This window comes from Xiphophorus maculatus, chromosome 17 (assembly GCF_002775205.1).
Source record: "Xiphophorus maculatus strain JP 163 A chromosome 17, X_maculatus-5.0-male, whole genome shotgun sequence".
Lineage (NCBI taxonomy): Eukaryota > Metazoa > Chordata > Actinopteri > Cyprinodontiformes > Poeciliidae > Xiphophorus > Xiphophorus maculatus.
Genome location: NC_036459.1, coordinates 12,198,970 through 12,223,956, shown reverse-complemented (window position 1 = coordinate 12,223,956; position 24,987 = coordinate 12,198,970). Strand labels below are relative to the sequence as shown.

At 36.5% G+C, this 24,987-nt stretch overlaps 1 protein-coding gene across 2 annotated transcripts in view; it reads right to left on the bottom strand.

Moving 5' to 3' along the window:
* Positions 1-12,746: 12,746 nt before the first annotated feature.
* Positions 12,747-24,987, bottom strand: part of grm8 (glutamate metabotropic receptor 8) — a 258,181-nt gene continuing 245,940 nt past the window's right edge. The window contains exons 12-14 of one of the 2 annotated variants that reach the window (XM_023350397.1): positions 15,892-16,032; positions 15,166-15,275; positions 12,747-13,500 (exon numbers count right to left, since the gene is read on the bottom strand). In XM_023350397.1, the coding sequence (XP_023206165.1) occupies positions 13,488-13,500; positions 15,166-15,275; positions 15,892-16,032 (264 nt within the window). In that variant the 3' untranslated portion in view covers positions 12,747-13,487. The remainder of the gene's footprint in view (positions 13,501-15,165; positions 15,276-15,891; positions 16,033-24,987) is intronic. The other variant, XM_005799106.3, reaches the window with a different exon arrangement.

Sequence of the window (24,987 nt, the reverse complement as noted above, 5' to 3'; positions counted from 1 at the left end):
GTTTTTTTGGACATTTTCGACGTCATAGTATAGCATGTCGTTTTTTTGGACATTTTGGACGTCAATCGGTTTTTTTGACATTTTCGACGTCGTAGTATAGCATGTCGTTTTTTTGACAATTGCGACGTCATAGTATAGCATGTCGTTATATTGGACATTTTGGACGTCATAGTATAGCATGTCGTATGAATATATGTGACATTTTCGACGTCATAGTATAGCATGTCGTTTTTTTGGACATTTTCGACGTCATAGTATAGCATGTCGTTTTTTTGGACATTTTCGACGTCATAGTATAGCATGTCGTTTTTTTGGACATTTTCGACGTCATAGTATAGCATGTCGTTTTTTTGACATTTTCGACGTCATAGTATAGCATGTCGTTTTTTTGACATTTTCGACGTCATAGTATAGCATGTCGTTTTTTTGACATTTTCGACGTCATATATAGCATGTCGTTTTTTTGACATTTTCGACGTCATAGTATAGCATGTCGTTTTTTGGACATTTTCGACGTCATAGTATAGCATGTCGTTTTTTTGACATTTTCGACGTCATAGTATAGCATGTCGTTTTTTTGGACATTTTCGACGTCATAGTATAGCATGTCGTTTTTTTGGACATTTTCGACGTCAGTTTTTTTTTTTGACATTTCGACGTCATAGTATAGCATGTCGTTTTTTTGACATTTTCGACGTCATAGTATAGCATGTCGTTTTTTTGACAATTGCGACGTCATAGTATAGCATGTCGTTATATTGGACATTTTGGACGTCATAGTATAGCATGTCGTTATATTGGACATTTTGGACGTCATAGTATAGCATGTCGTTTTTTTGGACATTTTCGACGTCATAGTATAGCATGTCGTTATATTGGACATTTTGGACGTCATAGTATAGCATGTCGTTTTTTTGGACATTTTCGACGTCATAGTATAGCATGTCGTTTTTTTGACATTTTCGACGTCATAGTATAGCATGTCGTTTTTTTTGACATTTTTGACGTCATAGTATAGCATGTCGTTTTTTTTGACATTTTCGACGTCATAGTATAGCATGTCGTTTTTTTGACATTTTGGACGTCATAGTATAGCATGTCGTTTTTTTGGGACATTTTTGGACGTCATAGTATAGCATGTCGTTTTTTTTGACATTTTCGACGTCATAGTATAGCATGTCGTTTTTTTGACATTTTCGACGTCATAGTATAGCATGTCGTTTTTTTGGACATTTTCGACGTCATAGTATAGCAATGTCGTTTTTTTGACATTTTCGACGTCATAGTATAGCATGTCGTTTTTTTTGACATTTTCGACGTCATAGTATAATAGCATGTCGTTTTTTGACATTTTCGACGTCATAGTATAGCATGTTCCGTTTTTTTTTGACATTTCGACGTCATAGTATAGCATGTCGGTTTTTTGACATTTTCGACGTCATGTCGTTTTTTTGACATTTTCGACGTCATAGTATAGCATGTCCGTTTTTTTTTTTACATTTTCGACGTCATAGTATAGCATGTCGTTTTTTTTGACATTTCCGACGTCATAGGTATAGCATGTCGTTATATTGGACATTTTGGACGTCATAGTATAGCATTGTCGTTTTTTGGATATTTCGACGTCATAGTATATCAGTCCGTTTACATTCACGTCATAGTATAGCATGTCGTTTTTTTTGACATTTTCGACGTCATAGTATAGCATGTCGTTTTTTTTGACATTTCGACGTCATAGTATAGCATGTCGTTTTTTTTTTGACATTTCGACGTCATAGTATAGCATGTCCGTTTTTTTTGACATTTTTGGACGTCATAGTATAGCATGTCGTTTTTTGGGACATTTTCGACGTCATAGTATAGCATGTCGTTTTTTGGACATTTTCGACGTCATAGTATAGCATGTCGTTTTTTTGACATTTTCGACGTCATAGTATAGCATGTCGTTTTTTTGACATTTTCGACGTCATAGTATAGCATGTCGTTTTTTGGACATTTTCGACGTCATAGTATAGCATGTCGTTTTTTTGGACATTTTCGTCATAGTATAGCATGTCGTTTTTTTGACATTTTCGACGTCATAGTATAGCATCGTTTTTTTGGACATTTTCGACGTCATAGTATAGCATGTCGTTTTTTTGACATTTTCGACGTCATAGTATAGCATGTCGTTTTTTTGACATTTTCGACGTCATAGTATAGCATGTCGTTTTTTTGACATTTTCGACGTCATAGTATAGCATGTCGTTTTTTTGACATTTTCGACGTCATAGTATAGCATGTCGTTTTTTGACATTTTCGACGTCATGTAGTTTTTTTTGACATTTTCGACGTCATAGTATAGCATGTCGTTTTTTTGACATTTTCGACGTCATAGTATAGCATGTCGTTTTTTGACATTTTCGACGTCATAGTATAGCATGTCGTTTTTTGGACATTTTCGACGTCATAGTATAGCATGTCGTTTTTTTGACATTTTCGACGTCATAGTATAGCATGTCGTTTTTTTGGACATTTTCGACGTCATAGTATAGCATGTCGTTTTTTTGACATTTTCGACGTCATAGTATAGCATGTCGTTTTTTTGGACATTTTCGACGTCATAGTATAGCATGTCGTTTTTTTGGACATTTTCGACGTCATAGTATAGCATGTCGTTTTTTTTGACATTTTCGACGTCATAGTATAGCATGTCGTTTTTTTGACATTTTCGACGTCATAGTATAGCATGTCGTTTTTTTGACATTTTCGACGTCATAGTATAGCATGTCGTTTTTTTGACATTTTCGACGTCATAGTATAGCATGTCGTTTTTTGACATTTTCGACGTCATAGTATAGCATGTCGTTTTTTTTGACATTTTCGACGTCATAGTATAGCATGTCGTTTTTTTGACATTTTCGACGTCATAGTATAGCATGTCGTTTTTTTGACATTTTCGACGTCATAGTATAGCATGTCGTTTTTTGGACATTTTCGACGTCATAGTATAGCATGTCGTTTTTTTGACATTTTCGACGTCATAGTATAGCATGTCGTTTTTTTGACATTTTCGACGTCATAGTATAGCATCGTTGATTCGACGTCATAGTATAGCATGTCGTTTTTTTTGACATTTTCGACGTCATAGTATAGCATGTCGTTTCTTTGGACATTTTCGACGTCATAGTATAGCATGTCGTTTTTTTGACATTTTCGACGTCGTAGTATATAGCATGTCGTTTTTTTGGACATTTTCGACGTCATAGTATAGCATGTCATTTTTTTGACATTTTCGACGTCATAGTATAGCATGTCGTTTTTTTGACATTTTCGACGTCATAGTATAGCATGTCGTTTTTTTGACATTTTCGACGTCATAGTATAGCATGTCGTTTTTTTGACATTTTCGACGTCATAGTATAGCATGTCGTTTTTTGGACATTTTCGACGTCATAGTATAGCATGTCGTTTTTTTGACATTTTCGACGTCATAGTATAGCATGTCGTTTTTTTGGACATTTTCGACGTCATAGTATAGCATGTCGTTTTTTTTGACATTTTCGACGTCATAGTATAGCATGTCGTTTTTTTGACATTTTCGACGTCATAGTCATAGTATAGCATGTCGTTTTTTTGGACATTTTCGACGTCATGTCGTTTTTTTGACATTTTCGACGTCATAGTATAGCATGTCGTTTTTTTGACATTTTCGACGTCATAGTATAGCATGTCGTTTTTTTGACATTTTCGACGTCATAGTATAGCATGTCGTTTTTTTGACATTTTCGACGTCATAGTATAGCATGTCGTTTTTTGGACATTTTCGACGTCATAGTATAGCATGTCGTTTTTTTGACATTTTCGACGTCATAGTATAGCATGCGTTTTGACATTTTGACGTAATGTCGTTTTTTTGACATTTCGACGTCATAGTATAGCATGTCGTTTTTTTGACATTTTCGAGTCATTAGTATAGCATGTCGTTTCTTTGACATTTTCGACGTCATAGTATAGCATGTCGTTTCTTTGGACATTTTCGACGTCATAGTATAGCATGTCGTTTTTGTGGACATTTTCGACGTCATAGTATAGCATGTCGTTTTTTTGACATTTTCGACGTCATAGTATAGCATGTCGTTTTTTTTGACATTTTCGACGTCATAGTATAGCATGTCGTTTTTTTGACATTTTCGACGTCATAGTATAGCATGTCGTTTTTTTTGACATTTTCGACGTCATAGTATAGCATGTCGGTTTTTTGACATTTTCGACGTCATAGCATGTCGTTTTTTTTTGACATTTTCGACGTCATAGTATAGATGTCGTTTTTTTTGACATTTTCGACGTCATAGTATAGCATGTCGTTTTTTTTGACATTTTCGACGTCATAGTATAGCATGTCGTTATATTGGACATTTTGGACGTCATAGTATAGCATGTCGTTTTTTTGATATTTTCGACGTCATAGTATAGCATGTCGTTTTTTTGACATTTTCGACGTCATAGTATAGCATGTCGTTTTTTTGACATTTTCGACGTCATAGTATAGCATGTCGTTTTTTTTGACATTTTCGACGTCATAGTATAGCATGTCGTTTTTTTTAACATTTTGGACGTCATAGTATAGCATGTCGTTTTTTTTGACATTTTGGACGTCATAGATTAGCATGTCGTTTTTTGGACATTTTCGACGTCATAGTATAGCATGTCGTTTTTTTCAACATTTTCGACGTCATATGTCATTCTGTTGGACCTTTTCGACGTCATAGTATAGCATGTCGTTTTTTTGACATTTTCGACGTCATAGTATAGCATGTCGTTTTTTTGGACATTTTCGACGTCATAGTATAGCATATCGTTTTTTTGACATTTTCGACGTCATAGTATAGCATGTCGTTTTTTTGGACATTTTCGACGTCATAGTATAGCATGTCGTTTTTTTGGACATTTTTGGACGTCATAGTATATAGCATGTCGTTTTTTTTGACATTTTCGACGTCATAGTATAGCATGTCGTTTTTTTGGACATTTTCGACGTCATAGTATAGCATGTCGTTTTTTTTGACATTTTCGACGTCATAGTATAGCATGTCGTTTTTTGACATTTTCGACGTCATAGTATAGCATGTCGTTTTTTTAACATTTTGGACGTCATAGTATAGCATGTCGTTTTTTGACATTTTCGACGTCATAGTATAGCATGTCATTTTTTGACATTTTTGACGTCATAGTATAGCATGTCGTTTTTTGGGACATTTTTGGACGTCATAGTATAGCATGTCGTTTTTTTGACATTTTCGACGTCATAGTATAGCATGTCGTTTTTTTGGACATTTTCGACGTCATAGTATAGCATGTCGTTTTTTTGACATTTTCGACGTCATAGTATAGCATGTCGTTTTTTGACATTTTCGACGTCATAGTATAGCATGTCGTTTTTTTTGACATTTTCGACGTCATAGTATAGCATGTCGTTTTTTGACATTTCGACGTCATTGTATAGCATGTCGTTTTTTTGGACATTTTCGACGTCATAGTATAGCATGTCGTTTTTTTTGACATTTTCGACGTCATAGTATAGCATGTCGTTTTTTTGACATTTTCGACGTCATAGTATAGCATGTCGTTTTTTTGACATTTTCGACGTCATAGTATAGCATGTCGTTTTTTTTTTACATTTTCGACATCATAGTATAGCATGTCGTTTTTTTGACATTTTCGACGTCATAGTATAGCATGTCGTTTTTTTTGGACATTTTCGACGTCATAGTATAGCATGTCGTTTTTTTTGACATTTTGGACGTCATGTCGTTTTTTTGACATTTTCGACGTCATAGTATAGCATGTCGTTTTTTTTGACATTTTCGACGTCATAGTATAGCATGTCGTTTTTTTTGACATTTTCGACGTCATAGTATAGCATGTCGTTTTTTTGACATTTTGGACGTCATAGTATAGCATGTCGTTTTTTGGGACATTTTTGGACGTCATAGTATAGCATGTCGTTTTTTTTGACATTTTCGACGTCATAGTATAGCATGTCGTTTTTTTGGACATTTTCGACGTCATAGTATAGCATGTCGTTTCTTTGACATTTTCGACGTCATAGTATAGCATGTCGTTTCTTTGACATTTTCGACGTCATAGTATAGCATGTCGTTTCTTTGGACATTTTCGACGTCATAGTATAGCATGTCGTTTTTGTGGACCTTTTCGACGTCATAGTATAGCATGTCGTTTTTTTGACATTTTCGACGTCATAGTATAGCATGTCGTTTTTTTTTGACATTTTCGACGTCATAGTATAGCATGTCGTTTTTTTGACATTTTCGACGTCATAGTATAGCATGTCGTTTTTTTTGACATTTTCGACGTCATAGTATAGCATGTCGGTTTTTTGACATTTTCGACGTCATGTCGTTTTTTTGACATTTTCGACGTCATAGTATAGCATGTCGTTTTTTTTGACATTTTCGACGTCATAGTATAGCATGTCGTTTTTTTTGACATTTTCGACGTCATAGTATAGCATGTCGTTATATTGGACATTTTGGACGTCATAGTATAGCATGTCGTTTTTTTGGATATTTTCGACGTCATAGTATAGCATGTCATTTTTTTGACATTTTCGACGTCATAGTATAGCATGTCGTTTTTTTGACATTTTCGACGTCATAGTATAGCATGTCGTTTTTTTGACATTTTCGACGTCATAGTATAGCATGTCGTTTTTTTGACATTTTCGACGTCATAGTATAGCATGTCGTTTTTTGGGACATTTTTGGACGTCATAGTATAGCATGTCGTTTTTTTGACATTTTCGACGTCATAGTATAGCATGTCGTTTTTTGGACATTTTCGACGTCATAGTATAGCATGTCGGTTTTTTTGACATTTTCGACGTCATGTCGTTTTTTTTGACATTTTCGACGTCATAGTATAGCATGTCGTTTTTTTGACATTTTCGACGTCATAGTATAGCATGTCGTTTTTTTGACATTTCGATCATAGTATAGCATGTCGTTTTTTTGACATTTTCGACGTCATAGTATAGCATGTCGTTTTTTGGACATTTTCGACGTCATAGTATAGCATGTCGTTTTTTTGACATTTTCGACGTCATAGTAGCATGTCGTTTTTTTGGACATTTTCGACGTCATAGTATAGCATGTCGTTTTTTGACATTTTCGACGTTATAGCATGTCGTTTTTTTGGACATTTTCGACGTCATAGTATAGCATGTCGTTTTTTGGACATTTTCGACGTCATAGTATAGCATGTCGTTTTTTGGACATTTTCGACGTCATAGTATAGCATGTCGTTTTTTTGACATTTTCGACGTCATAGTATAGCATGTCGTTTTTTTTGACATTTTCGACGTCATAGTATAGCATGTCGTTTTTTGACATTTTCGACGTCATAGTATAGCATGTCGTTTTTTTGACATTTTCGACGTCATAGTATAGCATGTCGTTTTTTGACATTTTCGACGTCATGTCGTTTTTTGACATTTTCGACGTCATAGTATAGCATGTCGTTTTTTTTGACATTTTCGACGTCATAGTATAGCATGTCGTTTTTTTGACATTTTCGACGTCATAGTATAGCATGTCGTTTTTGGACATTTTCGACGTCATAGTATAGCATGTCGTTTTTTGGACATTTTCGACGTCATAGTATAGCATGTCGTTTTTTTGACATTTTCGACGTCATAGTATAGCATGTCGTTTTTTTGACATTTTCGACGTCATAGTATAGCATGTCGTTTTTTTGACATTTTCGACGTCATAGCATGTCGTTTTTTGGACATTTTCGACGTCATAGTATAGCATGTCGTTTTTTTGACATTTTCGACGTCATAGTATAGCATGTCGTTTTTTTGGACATTTTCGACGTCATTATAGCATGTCGTTTTTTGGACATTTTCGACGTCTATATAGCATGTCGTTTTTTTGGACATTTTCGACGTCATAGTATAGCATGTCGTTTTTTTGACATTTTCGACGTCATAGTATAGCATGTCGTTTTTTTGACATTTTCGACGTCATACTATAGCATGTCGTTTTTTTGACATTTTCGACGTCATACTATAGCATGTCGTTTTTTTGGACATTTTCGACGTCATAGTATAGCATGTCGTTTTTTTGACTTTTCGACGTCATAGTATAGCATGTCGTTTTTTTGGACATTTTCGACGTCATAGTATAGCATGGTTTTTTGACATTTTCGACGTCATGTCGTTTTTCTGACATTTTCGACGTCATAGTATAGCATGTCGTTTTTTTGACATTTTCGACGTCATAGTATAGCATGTCGGTTTTTTGACATTTTCGACGTCATGTCGTTTTTTGACATTTTCGACGTCATAGTATAGCATGTCGTTTTTTTGGACATTTTCGACGTCATAGTATAGCATGTCGTTTTTTTGGACATTTTCGACGTCATAGTATAGCATGTCGGTTTTTTTGACATTTTGGACGTCATAGTATAGCATGTCGTTTTTTTGGACATTTTGGACGTCATAGTATAGCATGTCGTTTTTTGGGACATTTTTGGACGTCATAGTATAGCATGTCGTTTTTTTTGACATTTTCGACGTCATAGTATAGCATGTCGTTTTTTTGACATTTTCGACGTCATAGTATAGCATGTCGTTTTTTTTGACATTTTCGACGTCATAGTATAGCATGTCGTTTTTTTGGACATTTTCGACGTCATAGTATAGCATGTCGTTTCTTTGACATTTTCGACGTCATAGTATAGCATGTCGTTTCTTTGGACATTTTCGACGTCATAGTATAGCATGTCGTTTTTTTGACATTTTCGACGTCATAGTATAGCATGTCGGTTTTTTTGACATTTTCGACGTCATAGTATAGCATGTCGTTTTTTTGACATTTTGGACGTCATAGTATAGCATGTCGTTTTTTTGGACATTTTCGACGTCATAGTATAGTATGTCTTTTTTATGACATTTTCGAGGTCATAGTAGAAAGACAACATAGTATACTATGTTGTTTTTTTGGACGTCATAGTATAGCATGTCGTTTTTTTGGACATTTTGGACGTCAATCTGTTTTTTGGACTTTTTGGACATCATAGTATAGCATGTCGGTTTTTTGGACATTTTGGACATTAATTGGTTTTTTGGACATTTTGGACGTCATAGTATAGCATGTCGTTTTTTTGGACATTTTCGACGTCATAGTATAGCATGGACGTCGAAAATGTCCAAAAAACGACATGCTATGACGTCCAAAATGTCCAAAAAACCGATTGACGTCCAAAATGTCAAAAAAACGACATGCTATACTATGACGTCGAAAATGTCCAAAAAAACAACATAGTATACTATGTTGTCTTTTTACTATGATATCGAAAATGTCAAAAAACGACATGCTATTCTATGACGTCGAAAATGTCCAAAAAACGACATACTATACTATGACGTCGAAAATGTCTAAAAAAACGACATGCTATACTATGACGTCGAAAATGTCCAAAAAACGACATGCTATACTATGACGTCGAAAATGTCAAAAAAAACGACATGCTATACTATGACGTCGAAAATGTCCAAAAAACGACATGCTATACTATGACGTCGAAAATGTCCAAAAAAACGACATGCTATACTATGACGTCCAAAATGTCCAATATAACGACATGCTATACTATGACGTAGAAAATGTCCAAAAAACGACATGCTATGACGTCCAAAATGTCCAAAAAACCGATTGACGTCCAAAATGTCCAATATAACGACATGCTATACTATGACGTCGCAATTGTCAAAAAAACGACATGCTATACTATGACGTCGAAAATGTCAAAAAAACGACATGCTATACTATGACGTCGAAAATGTCAAAAAAACGACATGCTATACTATGACGTCCAAAATGTCAAAAAAACGACATGCTATACTATGACGTCGAAAATGTCCAAAAAAACAACATAGTATACTATGTTGTCTTTTTACTATGATATCGAAAATGTCAAAAAACGACATGCTATTCTATGACGTCGAAAATGTCCAAAAAACGACATACTATACTATGACGTCGAAAATGTCTAAAAAAACGACATGCTATACTATGACGTAGAAAATGTCCAAAAAACGACATGCTATACTATGACGTCGAAAATGTCCAAAAAAACGACATGCTATACTATGACGTCCAAAATGTCCAATATAACGACATGCTATACTATGACGTAGAAAATGTCCAAAAAACGACATGCTATGACGTCCAAAATGTCCAAAAAACCGATTGACGTCCAAAATGTCCAATATAACGACATGCTATACTATGACGTCCAAAATGTCCAATATAACGACATGCTATACTATGACGTCGAAAATGTCAAAAAAACGACATGCTATACTATGACGTCGAAAATGTCAAAAAAACGACATGCTATACTATGACGTAGAAAATGTCCAAAAAACGACATGCTATGACGTCCAAAATGTCCAAAAAACCGATTGACGTCCAAAATGTCCAATATAACGACATGCTATACTATGACGTCCAAAATGTCCAATATAACGACATGCTATACTATGACGTCGAAAATGTCAAAAAAACGACATGCTATACTATGACGTCGAAAATGTCAAAAAAACCGATTGACGTCGAAAATGTCCAATATAACGACATGCTATACTATGACGTCGAAAATGTCCAAAAAAACGACATGCTATACTATGACGTCGAAAATGTCCAATATAACGACATGCTATACTATGTCCAAAATGTCCAATATAACGACATGCTATACTATGACGTCGCAATTGTCAAAAAAACGACATGCTATACTATGACGTCCAAAATGTCAAAAAAACGACATGCTATACTATGACGTCGAAAATGTCAAAGAAACGACATGCTATACTATGACGTTGAAAATGTCAAAAAAACGACATGCTATTCTATGACGTCGAAAATGTCCAAAAAACGACATACTATACTATGACGTAGAAAATGTCCAAAAAAACGACATGCTATACTATGACGTCCAAAATGTCCAATATAACGACATGCTATACTATGACGTAGAAAATGTCCAAAAAACGACATGCTATACTATGACGTCGAAAATGTCAAAAAAACGACATGCTATACTATGACGTCGAAAATGTCAAAAAAACGACATGCTATACTATGACGTCGAAAATGTCAAAAAAACCGATTGACGTCCAAAATGTCCAATATAACGACATGCTATACTATGTCGTCGAAAATGTCCAAAAAAACGACATGCTATACTATGACGTCCAAAATGTCCAATATAACGACATGCTATACTATGACGTCGCAATTGTCAAAAAAACGACATGCTATACTATGACGTCGAAAATGTCAAAAAAACCGATTGACGTCGAAAATGTCCAAAAAAACGACATGCTATACTATGACGTCCAAAATGTCAAAAAAACGACATGCTATACTATGACGTCGAAAATGTCAAAGAAACGACATGCTATACTATGACGTCGAAAATGTCCAAAAAAACGACATGCTATACTATGACGTTGAAAATGTCAAAAAAACGACATGCTATACTATGACGTCGAAAATGTCAAAGAAACGACATGCTATACTATGACGTCGAAAATGTCCAAAAAAACGACATGCTATACTATGACGTCGAAAATGTCAAAGAAACGACATGCTATACTATGACGTCGAAAATGTCCAAAAAAACGACATGCTATACTATGACGTCCAAAATGTCCAAAAAAACGACATGCTATACTATGACGTCCAAAATGTCCAATATAACGACATGCTATACTATGACGTCGAAAATGTCCAAAAAAACGACATGCTATACTATGACGTCCAAAATGTCCAAAAAAACGACATGCTATACTATGATGTCGAAAATGTCCAAAAAAACGACATGCTATACTATGACGTCCAAAATGTCCAATATAACGACATGCTATACTATGACGTCGAAAATGTCAAAAAAACCGATTGATGTCGAAAATGTCCAAAAAAACAACATAGTATACTATGTTGTTTTTTTACTATGACCTCGAAAATGTCCAAAAAACGACATGCTAAAGCATGTCGTTTTTTGGACATTTTCGAAGTCCGTCCGTCCGTCCGTCCGTCCGTCCATCTTCCGCTCAGCTGAGTTCGGGTTGCGGGGTAGCAGCTTCAGAAGGGAGGCCCAGACTTCCCTCTTCCCGGCCACTTCTTCTAGCTATTCCGGGGGAATCCCTAGGCGTTCCCAGGCCAGCCGAGAGACATAGTCCCTCCAGCGTGTTCTGGGTCTTCCCCGGGGTCTCCTCCCGGTGGGACGTGCCCGGAACACCTCACCAGGGAGGCGTCCAGGAGGCATCCCCAGACAGCATAGCTCCTATGTCATTTGTTTTGTTTTTGACATCATAATATATACTATGTGTCTTTTTACACAGTGAAAAGACACAGTATCTTTTTACTATGCGTAAAAGGTTTCCTTATGTTGACTTCTGATTTTAACATCCTGTTCTGGAGTGATTCAGAAGAACTTGTCAATCTATTTGTTACTTGGAGGCACTAAGTCAATTGATCCACATTTTACAATCTACCACCACAATTAAAAAAAATTTCTTAGATAATACTTAGCTGAATGTTTTTTCCAGTTAAAAGGAAGTAATTATTTATCTGCTATTGCTCAGTATCATTAAGGCAAAGTTATTGTTGATGTAAATGAAAAGGTTTGTTATACTAATCATCCAGTGCTTGTCAAAAATATGACAACAAATCTACACATTTGCAAAACATTCCTTTATTATAAATAAATCTCCTTTTTGTATAAAAACGGGCATGCTTCAACCATGGCATTTTACAGGTTCGCAACCCAAGGCTACAACCCGGATCGCCAAGACAGAAGGAGGAAACACACTCATCTCATTATGCAAGGGCGATCCAAAGACAACGGTGAGACGAGAATGGAAAAAGTTGCCACAACCACAAAAATACTTACAAGTAGAGAACAACAACAAACACTTTGAGTCTCATAGATTTTCTCATACAATTCTCTTTATATATCTTTTAAAATGTAATTTGTTAAATCTGTTTTTCAGCTCCACTTTTGCCCTTTTATATATAATTTCTACACATCTTCAGACCTTTTTTCAAGATATTCATTTTTATAATTTTTTTTTTAGCCTTTTTGTGTTTTTTGCTGTCCATTGTCTTGTGGTATGTCACTTTATGGATTTTTTTTTCTTTAAACAGGTAAGTTCATGGCAGGACCAATGAGCTGAGAGTAGCAGCAAAGCAGGCACACTGACTGGCTGTTTGAGTGGTCCCACCTCTGTGGTTTTGATGGGTAACGAATACAAAATGTCTCATGCTTGATTTCCGTCGGGCGCTCTGTGCATTCACCGTTTTGTCCCCCGGCAAAATCAGTTTCTCCTCTTTTACTCAGCTCCTTAGAAGACCTGTCCTCTCCCTCCGCAGTCCCGTCAGATGGCGTGATTACTGTAGCTGACATATGTTGTCTTAGTTGACGAAGCTGTGAGAGAAGGAGAAACATTAAACTAAAGTATTAAGACTAAAGTTCATTAGCAATGTCATCACGTCCGCACATCACCCGAGTTGTGGAGGCTTCGAAGAGTGCAGCGTCTCATGTCCCCTCAAGCATTCTCTGTTAAATGTCAAAGTCTGTGCAGCACTACAGGTACCCAACCAACCAATATACATTCATACACATTCATAATTTGCCTTGTTACAAATTAAAACAAAGTCTTATATTCAACAACCTTTGGTCTAAGATCCTAAATAAAATTTGCTACCACAGGTTGCCTGTAAAAATCAGGGTCATCGACTGATATTATGCAAGGATGTGAGCTGAGTGAAGATGACACCCCACCCACGTCAAAAAATTCAGCAAATAGTCTGAGTGGTTAGTGCAGGTTTGTGCCGTTAAAATTTTCGTTTGTGCAGCTTTGGTTTTCGAGATATTAAAAATTATATTTTAGGTCATCAGAGTTCACCATCCCCCCATGTTGCTCCAAAACAAACCAAACTCGGCTACTTTGTTAGTGCAGGTTTGTGCCGTTAAAACGGTCGTTTGTGCAGCTTTGGTTTCTGAAATATTAAAAGTTAGAATTTTGGCCGATGACGTCACCATCCCCCCATGTTGCACCAAAACAAAACAAACTGGGCTTCTGCTCATTATGAGATATTACATAATTTCCTTTCATATGCCAACTGACTTCACCTAAACTGATGACTGTGGCCTGCTCTGGACATAACCACAAAGCAAGCAGTTATTAATATTGTATGTTATTGTGTAAGTTAAATTCTGCAGATTTTCAGCTGTTGTACAATGTGTACCTTCTTTTGTTTTGAACTTCAATAAAGATTTAGAACAAGAAGAAATTTGTCTCATTTCAAGAAATGTTTTTAGATAGTAATGTTTTCTCACCAATATAACTTTCTCCACAATAACTGAATCCTGTCAATACATAATTTCAAATCTTTTCTCTCCTGCTTGGCTTTTCGTAAGGTTTGGAAGGTGACTTGGCTCGGGATCTCCAATATCCATCAACTCTGATGCCTTTGCTGACCTCCATACAGCTGGTTCCATCCTACCCTCACACAACTCTTTGGAAACCTGTGCACGAAGGGTTCCTGACATCTTTTGGACTGGCCAGTGTGCAGGGAGATGTCGGCGCCTTCGATAGAACACTGGAGCACCATTGGGCTGTCGACCGTTGGCTCTCTGTCACATGTCATTTTAACATGGCCTTGACACTCTTTGATATCAATGTACTTACTAGTGACAGTTGGATAAACTTTTGTTCTTTGCAATACAAATGTACATGTGCTTTTCAACTTTTTCCAAACCAGATCATTAATTATGTGACTCCAAGTGCCAGGTTTTAAAATTGTGTGTTCCCTTTTGCCAGATGATGAAAACTTGTCATTGTATTCAACTCTTTCTGGTATAAATTTAATCCATTCTTCAAATGGAACTTCAAGCTGAAAATCTGTAGACTATTTGCTGAATTTTTTGACGTGGGTGGGGTGTCAGCTTCACTCAGCTAAGGATGTGTTTCTGCTGTTGGTACAAACACTGCTCTATGTTAAATGTGAAGTGACAATGATGAATGTTTGTATTCTAATCTGTAAAGTTGTTTAAATGTGTAATTAGAAAAGTTTGGTGTTCTCTTACTCACTGTTGGTCTCCATGCTCTCACACAGTTCGGTCTTGACTTCTCCGTTTGGCCTGTCTCCTCCCTTCTGGGCCAGCTTTCCCGACATGGTGGCTGCTGTGACGATTGCCTGTAAATAAATAAAGTTGCTTAAATTATCCAGCATTTCAATTAATTGCCTACAAATAACTTTTGGTGCTTTGACTATGCAATCGGCTCTATGATGGTTTAATCCAATTGAAAATCTGTGGTAAAAACAAATTAATGTTCACAGACTTGCCGAAGTTGTTTCTATAGATGACTGTGTTTGGGCTTCAGAATACAAATGCTACATTGCCCTGATTTATTAAATACAATGCATGTGGCAAAAGGCCACATGCACAGGATTTTATGCACCAATTTGGTAATTTCCCTTTCTTCTGCCTCGTGTCCGTCTCTGTGACTGACTGGACTAAATCCCCAGTCTGCGCTTCTGTGCACCAACAAATGTAATCCCGACACCTGCTTGAAAAGTGAAGCTAATCCATCATCCCAGGCAGCCTCATATCGTTTCAGCAGCTCTGTCTTCTCTTTCCCTACAACACCGGATGTGTGTTTTCTTCAGCCAAATGAGTGAATGCAGGCAAGATTCACATTTCAGGCCATTAGTTCTCAATTTCTCTTTGATTGTCTGTGTATGTCATTTACAGATACACCGATTCTATGTTAACATAAGTTCAGGTTGGTAAATTTTAAAAGCAGCTTACCTTGAAGCTGCGTTTCCTTTTGGGCACGTTCTGCTCTGGGTGGAAGAGAATGATGTAGACCTTGGGCATGTAGAGCATCCCCAGAGATACGGAGGCAGAGAGGCTGAGAGAGATTGTCAGGGTGGTAGTTTGGATATACATCTAGAACAAGAGATACATACAAAGATGTGAATATACCAGTGACACAAAATAAATCACTTTCTGTTTCAATGTGATGCAAAGTACAATAAGTTACAGTAAAACTCAATATTTTTATGCCTGACATTTATATTTAAGATTTTAACATGTTTCTTCTAACTAGAACCAATTACTGTTAAGTTGCCTAACATCACTAAACCAAACATTTTCTAAAAGAAACGGATTTCTTGGTCCAATGTGAATAATATTCATCACACGAGACAAAATACAATACCATATGGTAAGTATTAATGCTGACCACCCAAACCAAAAACTACAGCGATGTCTTCCAATGTATCCCACTGCTCTACATGTACATTGAGATCCAAGACCACTAAGCTGCTTTCGCAAAAGTTGATATGGGATGGGATGGCCAAGAGACCAAAAATCAAAGGTGATGTCTTCACTATTGCATCTGTGCACTCTGCAAGTGAATTTTGTCGGGGAACAAAATTATAAGAGTTTGGATAAAGTTTGACTATCGTGGGACCAGACGGCAACACAAAAACTTCATCCTTCAGAGCCTTCTTCTTGAACAGCAGCTCCCTCCAAAATATGTACTCTTATTTATTCACCTGAGAGTTGACAGACACATTGTCAGCTACTGTCCACTAAAGTAATCTAGATGGCAGACACTGAAACCGTGACGTGTTCTGTTGCCGAGAACAACAGTTGATAAAATTGTTGATAAAATTATGTTTTATCATAATTTTGGGCACGGCTTTGTCAGTTCGAATCAATTCTCCAAACTAATATTGAACAAAGGCATAGCAAAAAAACAAAACAAAACAGAAATCCTCAGACAACACACACACACTGCAGTGGACTGAACACTACCCACAGGTCCTCGGTAGGTTTTAGAGAGTAGTTTGGAGGAGGACAGATGTAATGACGGGCTTCACCCACAATCCTGACACGCCTGACAAGCTCTCAAGACACGGGCCTTATCAGGCGAGTGCTACCCTCGGTGTATATAATATGGAGGTGGAGGAGTAAAGGACAAGTGTGGTAAAAATGGAAGATCGTCAGAAGAGAAAAGAAATCGAGCGATGGCAGGGAGGGAGGAAGCGACAGAAAAATTGTTGTTTCGGGATGTAAGTACAAAGAACAGAAGTAGAAGGTTACTTGTAGAGACATTGATCAAGAGAGAGAAAGACAGGCAAAAATGCATGACGCTGTCAAATGGCACTCTTGCACTGAAAAATTCAGAGTTGATAAGCACAGTAAGAGAAGAAGTGGAGAAAAAAAAATTGTACTGCTGCACCAGCTACTGCAGCACTTTTACTTAGTCATAATTTCTTTAGATCAATTTCACAGAAATTGTAAAAGAATTATGAAGCCAGATAATTAACTTTTAGATGAATTATTTATATATCAAACAATTCCAAGATTGAGTTTAAGTATTGGTTTGTTGCCAGTATCAAATCTCAATCCAGATCCAACTACCCCAACATTCTCAGCAAGGTTTCTGCTATGTGTTGTTAGTAGTTTGATGTACGATTTAAATACAACACGGTAAAGGCCAAATTATTTAAAATGTACAAAAATACATTAAAACCCAACATTAAGAAGGTTTACTTTCTTTTAATCATGACCATCTTAGATGGGTTTAGGGCTGTGGTATACATTTCAAGTAAAATGGTACCAAGTTATATTGAAATGCTCATTAAAACTTTAATCAGTCCAAACAAAAACTTTTTTCATTGAATTAATTTTTCACTTTAACAAACCCTCACCTTGGCACAGTCCAATCCAACCTAACAGTATCAGCACACCTTGCCCAAGGGGGCAAGGTGATCACACTGATGGTGGCCAAAGGGGAAGAGGACAGCACACCAAATCCTGAGGCTAGTGAGTGCAAGCATACCCAAGAGGTTATGCATTTAAAAAGACTAATTTAAAGTCAAACAAACAGGAATTCAAAAGGTAGAGGTTAAAAGATCATTCACAAGGCTCCCCGAACACATGCAAGACATTTGAATCTGACTTGTCTTTTTTTTTTTTTACAGATAAAGTAAAAATGAACTTGTGGGAATTTGCAAGCGTAAACTCAATTCATTTCTATTTTTCCAGGATTGTTTTTTTGTTTGCACGACAAACTTCGTCAGCGGTCTGCTCCGGAACGAGTGGTGGTGATGCGCATGTAAGTGTATTGCTGCATTAGAAAGGAACAGATGGAGAAAGAACAACTTATTTTCACACCCGGTGAGGTGGATGACTCACAGCTCACAGCTCACAAAATAAAAGAAGAAAGGAACAGAAAAAAGCTGAACAACACTGCAAAGAAAAATAATGTTCCCTAAAGAATCATAAAAGGTACAATATTGTGTATTCCAGCTGTGCCTGGAAGATTTATGTTTAAGGTCATCTTTAACTTTTAACATGTTATTTTTCTACCTGGAAGCAATTTCACAAAAGGACTATTAAATTCATAATCTAAATATGAAAACTAAAAAAAAGACATGGTCGTTCAACTAAGTTGCCAGATCGGGCAAGGAGAACGTCTAAAAGAAGCCACAAACATTAACAGAAGAAATTTTTGTTATTCAAATTTTTAAAAAGGTCAACAGAATTTCAAAACACCATCGTCTCTTATCAGGCCACAAGTAGCTGGCCTGGCTAAAACAAACTCGAGTTTGGCTTTAATGAGGACGTAGCCACTTCAGCGAGCACAGCCGGGTCCAGAAGCTCCCGTTTAAGGCATTATTCACTGCTCCAGTCCCCTCTGCCATCCAACAATGTACAGTAAAAGTCCCCATTACTCAGTGTCTGTGTAAGACTGTAATTCGTGGGACGCACGGCTGATGGTGACAGGCGGTTTAATAGTTCGACCGCACGTTAATGGGTGCGAAGGGAGCCGTCTTCTCTCAGCCGACTTGTGTAACCGTTGTGGCGTTACCTCTCGTAAATAATTAGTCTGACGTGGTGTGTGCTCAAAATGTCACTTGGAAACACGTTGCACTAATAAAGAATGAGATGAATGCAGATAAAGCAAATTTAAATTTTATGCAGACCCTTCAAATTCCGTGGGCTGATGCAATCAACATGACCTACACCAACTTTCACACGTGTCAAAAGTATTCCTCTGTGAACATCTGCTCAGCAATACTGCACAGCTTTACATGCAGTACACACAATCACATACTTCTCATAAAACTCTCCTGTATGATTTTGAGTGGAGTATGCATTCTTCTTTTACATCCGTGAGGTGTTAGAAATGAATAAGATGAAGTGGGAAATGACAAGGTGAGTGATACAAACTGATACAACTGTGGAAAACCTAATAGATTGAATGGAAGAACCGGAACAGAACCCACCTCAAGAATGACTCAACAAAAAGAAAATCCAAAGAACGGTAGCAACAGACAGAAAACTGACAAGAAAGTAAAACAGATGTAATAAATCTAAATGTATAGTCTACAATGAGAAAGACCAAAAATCTAAATGCGTACTTATTACAGAAGACTTAAAGCCAAGACCAGAAGTATAAAACAGAAAGTGCTTATTGGCATTAAATTATCTAACCCAAGCATATTTTGTGTTTACTGAAGTTTTTTATCGATCCTGTGAGAACAGCTATGAAACTGAAATTAAACTGCACACCCACTTTAGAAATAGTTATATGATTTCTGAAGACAACTGGTTAGAGGATAATATACTGCATTAGGCCAAATACAAGTGATTTTTATTGGGGGAAAAACCTGAGAAAACAATGCATCACTTTTCTACATTTTCATAATTGTCCTTTGTGTTTAAAATCCCACAGAAGCATATTTAATGTCAGCCCGTAGTTAATGTTTGTTGTTTAAGTCAATTTAGGTTAGAAGTGAGGCGATGCAGCTAAACATGCTCAAACAAAAAGTCACAGTAAAGAAAAAAAAACGTAATATTCTCACATTACACATTTTGGCTTCACTTCTAATTCACTTCTTATTTTGTATGCTCAATGAACTATATTTCAATGAACTAAAGAAAAGAGATATTTCCTGTTTCCCTGAATGATGCATTGTTAATCCTTTGATGCTTAGGCCGGCCATTAATACTTGTGAAAAATACAATACTTTTAGGCTAGGTTTATAAATGACTGAAAAGTGTGCATGGGGAAATACTAGCTGATACTGTCTGATAAACTAAGAATTGAAAAGCTCTTTGTTGTAATGCCGCATCTGCAATTACAGCGACTGTTTTTGTACCCAGGAGCGAGAAAAAGGGTGTGGAAATCGAAGATATCTGGCAAACAACAAGCTTGATTTAGCCAATAGAGACAAAGTGATGTAGGGGAGAGACACAGGGGAAGAAAATAATGAAGATGTGACGCAAAAAGAAAAAAAAAACATGAAGTGAAAATAGTTTGTTCACTTAACATTATTAAGTGAACAAACTGGAGAGAAAAAACTCCACATTACTCAGAACAAACATTGGCCTTCAGGAAGAGAGACAGATGAAAGAGCGAACAGAAGCTCAGCGACTGAATTGAGGAACAAAGTCCTGTGTCGCTTGTTGCCATGGGGTCTCATTTGTGACTCGAAAATCTTCTCTTGAGCGACTGACGTGGAGGGCAATACAGTTCAAGATCGACACGGCTTCAGACTCCCTTTATCACAGCATGTGGTTTTAACAATCAATTATGGCATGCTGCTGCTTGATATTGGCATCGCTTTGCCTATTAAGTATTTTACAGCTATGCTAAAGTCTAGCCTTAATTAAAGCAAACTAGGAGAATTACTTCAGCTCTTTTCCCTTTTCATTCTTTTTTATGCGTGTTCTCCTTCATGCTTTTGCTTCATCAGATCACACTCTTTTCGCTATTGCTGTTTTGCCCTTTTAAGCATCGCATCATTTAGCAAGCTGATTGCAGACAAGCAAGGGTGTCCTTGGCAAGTGGCCTGGTTAAAACAAATATTTTGGAAGCAAGTTTGACTTTTCAAATTGCCTGGGGGATCTCAGCCAATTTCAGAGACAAGAGCTAAGGAATTTGAAATGCTTCTGTAACCCAACTGTAATAAAACCCCAACGTCAGAAGCTGTTTGTCTTCTGATCTGGATGGGGAGTAGGTGTGAGAAGGGAACACTGGCATATTACCAGTGATTAATTATAATAAAGAAATGATACTGTGTGTAAAATGGATTTTAAACTTTGTTTTGTTAAGCTAATTTCACCAGGTCAGGTTTAACACTTCTTGCTCTGGCAGGAATCCTCACTCTGAGAAAAACAACTGGCTTTTAACAGGAGTTAATATTGCCATTAACTGCACTGAGTATTTTCTACCCATAAACATTACTAATAAGCCTTTGTATTTTTGTGTTTCTACCCTGTCTTCTAAATTTTCACTAATCATTCTGCTAGAGGTCACTTCTTGATAAAAGCTAGTTTTTCTTCACTGTGGACAATACTTCCATTATTAGGAGGGATTTCATCAAACTGAATGCCAAGCTGGATGTCCTTAACCTTTTGCTAACTGAAGGTGTAAACTGAATTTGAGTGAATTAGTTGTTTACATTGTCAGATAGATCTCCAAATTTCTGGGAATTAATTTGACATACATATTCTGAAATGAATTGATATTGCCTTCCAATGCAACATTTTTGATGACAATTTGATTGTAGAGGGAACAAAACCATATGTCATATGTTCATCAAAAATAGCTTAGACAACAGTATATCATGAAACAAACGTCTGCTTCCACTGGACAACAATGTCAGAGAGGAATGTTTTATCCTGACCAAGCATGTGGTAACTATGAAGAGGAACCACTCGCAGGCACAATATGGGCAGCTATCTGCTTCAGCCACATAGGGGGTGAGAGGACAGGAAGTAACAGAAGAATTAGACTAGGAGCACTTTCTACATAAAAGCTCAACAAACTGTAAATGGAGTTATTGGCGGTAATTGTTCCATTGCTAGCTTCTCTCAGGAAAGAACACCAGCAAAACAAAAAAAAAGCACAGACTTATTTTCTTCATTAATTAAAGCAAAACACAAATTATTTTGTACAAAGCTGCACTAACTGGGACAAGAAATATACAGAAACTCAGAATTTGAGGGGAGCTTATTTCCATTCATTTAAAGGGTGACATGTTTGTAGTTTTGGCAATAACTAAGAATGATGGTGCGAGCATAGTGTGTTCTAGAAAAATCTAACATTGTTAAATGAAAAATTTCTAATTCAGCATTTTTAAAATTTTTGTTGCTCTTTTATGACAGAAAAGTCTTATTATTATTATTATTATTATAGTACGATTTATTATTACAGTAATTCAACACAAAAAAGCATCACCTCCTATATTTTGTTATGTTGTTAGAAGAAAGGAAAGACTAGAGCTAAAAGGAAAGTTTAAGAAACTTTTGAAACTTTTCTACACAGCATCTCCATTTCAAATAAGTGCATTCTTCTGCCACTTGGTGTAAAAAACATTGACAGAGTCTGTGTTGGAGGGCAATATCAAAACCATCGGTTTGTGGCCCTACCAAAAGGTGCCGAGACAGAAGTTACAGCAATTACAGCTTTTTAAGCTTGTACTTGGTTTAGTTCAGAAAGGTGTCTTCTTTAGGAACATATTTCTGCTACAAAAGTGACAAAGGAAGGCAAGAAAGGTGCATGATTTTTCTAAATCTTTGCACTTGAAAAATGTGGGTTTTCTTTAGTTTCTTTTTATCGAGAGCTTGTTAAAACCTCCAGTAACACTTTTTTCACACACACATTTCAAACAAGTTGAACACGGTCAACATAAAATTTTTTTTCTTTTTAAACCCGACACAAGACCGTCTACCACATTGTGTCAGTGCAGCTAATTGGGCCCAGGCTAACTGGTCACAAGTGCCTCATTACGTTCTACAAAAAAAAACACTTGGATTTTTTTCCCCTCCATCTAATCCATGCAGCTTTCACATCTGTGTTTGGGTTGAAAAAGTGCATAGGTCATATCATAATAATGTGGTAAATGTGTATTTCTAATACTGCAGCTTGTTAGTTCAAGATCTTATTTTGTTTTATACCTGAATGGGTTTCAGCCCAAAGTCAAATTAAAGCGGGGGTGACTGATTATGTTGCGCATATTTCATATGACGTATTTTCCAGGCACATGGAAGCACAATCAAGTTACCTTTTTGTGAGAGGCATACCACAAGAGATTCAAGGATTCCTAAAACATGGATCAAAGAATCAAAGCAGGACTCTAGGTACATTTTGCGATGAAGGAAAAAGCTAAAACTAAGTAAATTTTACAATATACACTCGTCCCACTCTCCCCTTTATAGTTGTATCTAAAAGGTCTGCTGTACTGTGAGACTGGGCAAGTTGTCAATCATTTCTTTTTTCCACTCTTCACTTTAAACTAGCATGACAGAGGGCCCACTGAGCACAGCTCCATCTAATTAAAATACCAAACTGAGCCCTATGTGAAACAGGACAGGCTTTATTTCTGCCGCTGTGTCATAATGACAAGTTACATTACACTTAAAGACTCTGTACTTTGCACTGATGGCACACAAGTAAAGCTGTTGCATAGGCAATAGACCACCTGCAAACATATTCACATTGCTTTAGCTTTTTTCGCGCCGTCAAACCGCAAATGTCTGTTTTTAATTTTTTTATTTTATGCAAATCCAACATAAGTAGTATATAACAGGTAGAAGCAAAATGACATGGTTTTGATTTCATTTTCTGCACATTTAAGCCTTCGTAGCTTGCAGAGCATTTGCATTCAGCCCACTGATCCCACTTCAGTTATAACAAGTGTTTTTGAGGAATGTCTCTACCAACTTCCCACAGTAGAGTCCAAAGGTTTTGGCCATTCTTATTTGCAAAAAATACTTTGGCTAGGTCATTGTGCTTTTTCCACAACATTCCATTATAGATTTTGCTCTATGTTTAGAATTGTCAGTCAGCTGGAATATCAACATTCATATTAAACTCGACCTGGTTCTTGATCTAGCTTGACCTCTCACCACCAACTGTGAGTAGAATCCCCACAGTATGATGGAATTGGAATCCCCCCGACCAAATTACTATATCCCAGGTTGTTGGTGAAAATATCAAAAAACAATTTCCTTGAAAAGAAATGACAAATTGCTGTGTTTTATAGACAGACTGCTGGGCAAAAATAACTTGCTACACTGACCGAATGAAGATTTTTGTTCAAATTTGGGAGAGAAAACAAAGACATACTGGAGATATCTGTGTTTTGCTGATATCTGCATTGTAATGCATGATTTATAGGCTGATATGCAAGAACATAAGAGCTTTATTGAATATTTCTGAAGTTTATATTTTGAATTGAGTTCTCTTCTTTTCATAAATATTTTAACAATATGAATAAATAATGATATAACAAAGTATATGAGATTTTCTTACTTTAGGTGTCAGTTTTATAAAGCCTGATTGAAAACCGATGCCGTAAGAGCCGCTTTGTCAATCTCCTATTTTATTTCAAAGAACCAACATTAACAGCTGCTGTGCTCTCAATTGGGCTATTCAGGTTTTTCAGTACACTGTTGGCTTCTTTGTGCAAAAAACATGCTGAGTGTTCCCCCAAAATGGTGAATCAAATATCTTCTGAGAAACTAAATTGTCAAATTACTTTTCTTTTCATTTAGATGTCACCTTTAGTTTAGATCTCAGACATTTTATTTAACATGGCATAAAATTAAGAGGAGATCTGGTTAAAAAAAAACAGGACATTATGGAGTCAAAAGGACTCCATCGAGCGTTACTCATAAGAGGGAGGTTATCCATCCAGATACTAAATGATAAAAGAACATCTTAATTTGGAATGGCTTGCATTGCATTTTAATTTGACATTTTGATCTTTGATCTATGCACATTTATCAGCTTTTATCTTTCATGTTCAACAACTATGTAAATCTTATGATTCTTCATCTGCGGTAAAATAAGTCGGCACACCCACACTTTCCAATTCC